Source organism: Sebastes umbrosus, chromosome 6 (genome assembly GCF_015220745.1).
Source record: "Sebastes umbrosus isolate fSebUmb1 chromosome 6, fSebUmb1.pri, whole genome shotgun sequence".
Lineage (NCBI taxonomy): Eukaryota > Metazoa > Chordata > Actinopteri > Perciformes > Sebastidae > Sebastes > Sebastes umbrosus.
The window spans coordinates 32,835,832-32,841,883 of NC_051274.1; the positions used below are offsets into that span (position 1 = coordinate 32,835,832).

General features: G+C 37.8%; 1 protein-coding gene across 3 annotated transcripts in view; it reads left to right on the forward strand.

The window, feature by feature from the left end:
* LOC119489607 (thymocyte selection-associated high mobility group box protein TOX-like) overlaps positions 1-4,197 on the forward strand; it is a 116,856-nt gene extending 112,659 nt beyond the window's left edge. For 2 of the 3 annotated variants that reach the window (XM_037772285.1, XM_037772283.1), the window contains one exon: positions 2,510-4,197. In XM_037772285.1, coding sequence (XP_037628213.1) covers positions 2,510-2,552 — 43 coding nt within the window. In that variant the 3' untranslated portion in view covers positions 2,553-4,197. The remainder of the gene's footprint in view (positions 1-2,509) is intronic. The other variant, XM_037772284.1, reaches the window with a different exon arrangement.
* Positions 4,198-6,052: the final 1,855 nt, after the last annotated feature.

Genomic DNA, 6,052 nt, shown 5'->3' on the forward strand with positions numbered 1-6,052 from the left:
TAACCTTTCTCTGTCTAAAATAAATATAAATGACATTTGTAATGAAATGAAATGACCATTATTAAAGGCAAACTCTATGTAGAAAGAAAGGGCAATATGTTGTTGAAAGTCGTTCTGAGCGTCACGGAAAAAAGGGAAATTCGTGTCTATGGACACGAATCAAATAGATTAAATTTTGTGACTATTTCACGAACTGCTGTGAGACTCTGTTGGCTGTATTGATTTTTCCTCCACCTCTGTCACACACTGTGTTATAGTTAATGTTTGACGCGATGGTTGACAAGAAGAAATAACATAGAGTGGTCCAGAATAAAAAAATGTGTTTCGCATCTGTAAATCCAGTCCAGGACGTTTGATAAGTAGTTGTCTGACAGTTCCTCATTTTCCAAATGAGTTGCTCTAAACCACTTCACTTTCACACTCGGAGACTCCGGCAGTATTAATCACAAACTGCGTTTTCTCAGCAAAGCAAAGCATCTCCTTGAAATTGAAATGAGTAATGCCGCAGTAGAACAATGCCATTACCGAGCTCGGAGAAAAGTGTGACATCCAATTAAGTTTCTCTGTGTTTCGCTCGGCACACGTCGCCTTATTGAATCAAGCTATTCGAGCAGGTACAAGAGGAACGTTGTTTCGTCTCACACCTGAAACTTTGGCGTTGCTATTCCCAGAGTATCTCCTGTGTTTAGAGCTGATTCATCTGGATGTCAAACGGGATCACGCCCGGGTCAAATCATGTTGGATGCTCTTTGAAGTAGATTGAGTCTTTGCTTAAACCTCCTCCCTCAGTGTCAGATCAGAGTAGTTTTGGAGCGTACTGAATTATTTCCAGTGTGTCAGTAAAGATAACTGCAGAACAGACTTTGTGTTTGACATTTCGAGTACCGAGTGAAATTCTGACTTTTTATATATTTTTTTTCCCTCATACTGATTGATGTCTGTTGTTTGTCGGCAGCTTTTTATGTTTTGGAGCTGCTTTCTTTGCTTCCTTGAAACAGATTTCATCATCTAACTGGGATTTCCTGGTGAAACATAGGCTCAACACTGTATTCACAGACATACATTAATACTGGGGCTGTCAAACGATTCAAATAGTTAATCACAAATTATTTGCACATTTTTTTATATGTACAAAATTAACCTTAAAGGGATTTTTGTCAAATATTTAATACTCTTATCAACATGAGAGATAAACAAATTTGTTTCAACGCCACAAATTCTTTTAAGGCATTAATGCAAACGATCTTTCGGAGGTTGTAGCGGGCTCAGTTTTACAGCTAGAGTGAAGATACTGGTATCATATGAAACTACAAAACCTAAAGAATCCATCGGTACCAACCAAGTCATACTAGCTTGTCGCAAAGAATAAGGAGGTTAAATAACGCTCCAAAATTGCACTAAATTTTGGCGAGGAAAAACTGTCATGGCCAGAGAGTCCCTTTCAATAATAAATATATATATATACATTTGCACAAAGCAGCATATTTGGCCACTCCCATGTAGATAAGTGTATTAAATACTTGACAAATCTCCCTTTAAGGTACATTTTGAACAGATAAAAAATGTGCGATTCATTTGCGATTAATCACAATTAATTATTATAATTGATAGACAGCCCTAGTATGTATATATTTATTATTGTAAATCAATTAACAACACAAAACAATGACAAATATTATCCAGAAACCCTCACAGGTACTGCATTTAGCATAAAACAATATGCTCAAATCATAACATGGCAAACTGCAGCCCAACAGGCAACAACAGCTGTCAGTGTGTCAGTGTGCTGACTTGACTATGACTTGCCCCAAATTGCATGTGATTATCATAAAGTGGGCGTGTCTGTAAAGGGGAAACTCGTGGGTACCCATAGAACCCATTTACATTCACTGATCTGGAGGTCAGAGGTCAAGGGACCCCTTTGAAAATGGCCATGCCAGTTTTTCCTCATCAAAATGTAGCGTAAGTTTGGAGCATTATTTAACCTCCTTCTCGACAAGCTAGTATGACATGGCTGGTACCGATGGATTCATTAGGAGTTCTAGTTTCATATGATGCCAGTATCTTTAAAACTGAGCCCGCTACAGCATTATTATCACGTTAAATTTGACAGCCCTACAAAATATATATTAACTAATACATTATTAAGCTACCCAGCAGTATATAAAGTAATGGAAATTAGCCCCACCTTTACCAGCTGTATAGTGAGGAACACATTTATTATTATCCAGTAATATAATATATATGATTCTGAAAAGGGCCATTCTGCAAAATGAGTACTTTTACTTTTTGTACTTTAAGTTTATTTTAATGCTAAATGTTTTTCCTCGCCAAAATTTAGTTTGAAGCGTTATTTAACCTCCTTCACAACAAGCTAGTACGACATGGTTTGAGCCCGCTACAACCTAAAAATCGCAAGATGCAAAGAAATTAGTGGTGTTAAAACGAATTTGCGTTATTATCACGTTAACTTTGACAGCCCTGATTAACACCGTTTCTTCTTCCTCAGCAGTGGCATGGGAGCTCGGGACAAGCCTCTCTACCTCACTTGAAGTTGAAAGACCTCCAAATGTCAGACTCCAGGGAGCTTTCCACCATAACAACAACAACGTCATCGATGTATCTGCTTCGACACCATTTTCCTTTTTCTTTTTTTCTTTTTTTGTGACGGATTTCGAAAATCCCAAAGACTGCTACAGTAACTTCACCTATTTGCCAAGCACTTAGATCGGCCAGAAGCCTGAGGCACTTCTCTTGCTTTTTTCCTTATCAGTGAACTTTCCTTTTTTTTTTTCTTGCGGGGGCAGTGAGCTTTAAGCTCATGCCAACATACTGGAAATGAAGACCAAAAAAAAAAAAAGAAAAGTCTTCTCATTATGTTTTTAAAGATGCTCTCTCTCTTTCTCCTCTCCACTCCATTACTCTGTGTTTGCCATGGACTGCCCCTCATCGGGGAGATGAAATGCTCTAAGCATACTCAAAGCGTAGGGGTCTCGGCTAGGAAAGCTAATGCAGGAAACTAGAAAATAGTCACCTCAGCAGGGTGGATGTACTTCAGGACAGACTGAAAACACCCCGACTGAGTAAAAAGCAAAATTATAATGAAGATAGTCACATTTGTAAATCATCCTCGCCCCTAGTAAAGGACTTCCTTTTCTTTCTCACAGAGTGATTGTATATATCACCAAAATGGATCCCTACTTATGTGTGTATTTAGCTGCAGTCCCTTGCTTTCTTTTATTTTTTTAACATTCTTTTCATTTGGTTATGTGATTTTCGTGCAGGCGGATTCAGTGAGGGAATACACACACTAAAAGTTGTGTTGAAACTGTGTTCACTGGTCTCTCCGAAACGACGAGAGAGAAACGCAAAGACGTCCTCCTTTAGCAGGCAGAGCTCTGCTAGAGAGCGTCGCTCTCGTCACACACGGCCTCAGGACGTTACAGGACTGTAGAGGTCAAAGGTCGATACCTCTCCTTTTAGCTCCTCCTCCTCCTCTCGGTCAATAAGGACCGCACCCTTCCCCTCCCACACACCTGTAACCCCGCCCACCCCCCCTTTAGTCCTGACACCACTTGTACAGGTGAATTAAAAAAAAAAAAAAAAAAAAGTTGCTAAATGTGAAATGTTACTAAAGAAAAAAAAACATAACAGTGGGTTTTAAAAGTTTTTGACTAGTTTTATTAGGTGTTTTAGAATTGTGTTGAACTCATCTTTATCATTTTTTTGTGAAGAAGAAAAAAAAAAGATATTTTGTTTTTTCACTGTAGCAGGATTTTTGCGTTTCAGGAGGAACAGTCATGGGGGAGTAGATATATTTTAAGTTTGTGTATAAAAACCTGCCAAATGTACTTCTTTAATTTGTAAAGCCAGTGACGAGAGAACCCCATTTTGTTTTTTGTTGAATATCATAATGTTTTTACAATATGGTCATTCTATTTAATTTGGTTGCAGGTTTCACATCTATTTATGAATGATATGAAGTTAACATTTTGGCTTATTTTCATCAGGGTGCATTATTATTATTATTATTATTATTATTATTGATCAAACAACATGATTATTAGAATAATAAAATATTTTTTTCAGAAATTGTTGTTGGTGCAATACCAGTGCAACCAGCATTAGATTCATTTTGTGTCACAAATACTTCTTTTGTTTTCTTTTGTCTGTAATAAAATGTTTAAAGTGGAGAAATCGATGTGCATGTCTCTACTTATTTCATCAACACATTCATCAGTGATATGATGAGCAGTCTATAAACATACAGTAGCTTCGGAGTATTATCTTTATCATTAGGTGAAGAGTTAACGGTATTAAACTTGAACCTTTCCACAGTTATTCTCATAAAACCGGACGTGATCAATATAGAACATCAAGCAACGTTTTTTTCTGGTCGTGTTTTCTGGTGTGATGATGAAACTCTGAGTTGATGCGGCGGTATACACGGGCTTTCAGAGAACTACCTGAGAAGAAAAATAGGACTGCCTTTTACTTATGAATTTCACAGTTGGATTAAAGGTAGAATAGAAATGGAATCTATCATCCCTCGCCCCTCCTCTTCCTCTTCCTCTCTCTTTCTCTCTCTCTCCCCCTCCTCTCTCTCTCCATGATGATGGTGATGACGCAGTGCCCCCTACAGCTGATTCATAAAACTCAGTTCCTCTAAACCTAAAAAGAATCAGTTCATTACAGCTCAGCAGCTCGAGGCTGTTATAGTGAACTGTAATATTTGATGTTTTAATGACGATAAAGGACATTGAAGGCCCTTTACTCACCATCTGTGTGTAACTGTGTGTCAGTGGTGGAATGCAACTAAGCACATTTACTCAATAACTGAACTAATATGTGATATATTTACTGTAATAAATCCTAAAATGACCATGATATGTCATCAGAGATTAAAGAAACATGCTGAATTGAGATACTGGCTTCTCCGACAACAACACTACAGCCAGTATGTTTCTCCTTTGACATCTCTATTCCGGTCTAGAACGTCTGTTCTAGTTTTAGATCCCGTCCACCGACCGTTTCAACAACCAAGTTGCAACATATGAAACAAATCGGGATACAAACACCACGTTCTGCAGCCGTGGAAGCAAGCAGACGTACTGGATCAACAGAGATAACGTTAACGTTAGATTCTACCCGTAGAACCGTGCGGTCCGTGTACAGCTGGGTTATCAAGGCAGCGAGTATTTGAGACACACAGCCGGTGAAGTGAGTCAGACGACTGCTGCTGGCCAGAGGATAACACGGTCGTGTTTAGAAGGTAACCCTCAAATTGCAAAAACGTGCACTAACTTCTATCAGTCACACCGGAGGATCAGCCGGTTTTGAGTTTGGACTGCTGTTACCCGTTTTAAAACGCTAGCTGTCAGTACTACGTATTGCTCCTTCAAGTACAAATTTGAGGTACTTGTACTTTACTTGAGTCTTTTCTTTTCATGCAACTATATACTTCTACTCTACTACATCTCAGAGGGAAATATAGTTCATTTTACTCTGTGCTCTGGGTTATTGTGACGGCATTTCTCACTATGAACCAAACAATCAATCGATTAATGGAGAAAATAATCAGCAGATTTATCCATAATGAAAATAATCATTAGTTGCACTCCAATACAAAATAAGCTCCACCTCAAACAACTAAAAAAAATATATATAATAGTAAAATCCTGCTTTTACATGAATGCATGAGTAATAATAATCCAATGATATAATATATAACAGTACAACAGTCACACGGGACATTTTTACTTTTGATACTTTAAGAACTGATTATACTTACAGTAGATACTTTTACTTAAGTGACATGTTCAATGCAGGCCTTTTACTCGTTACGGAGTACTTTTATAGTGTTGTATTAGTACTTTTACTTAAGTAAAGTAGGATCTGAATACTTCCTCCACCACTGCTGTGTGTGAGTGAACAAGAAAATAAGAGGGCATTGCTCTCAGTAAAAGTAGTATAAAGGTATATAAATACATTACAGAAGTTATATTTGAGAGCAGATGGGAGCAGAATATCCTTTAAATTCCAACAAAGGAGG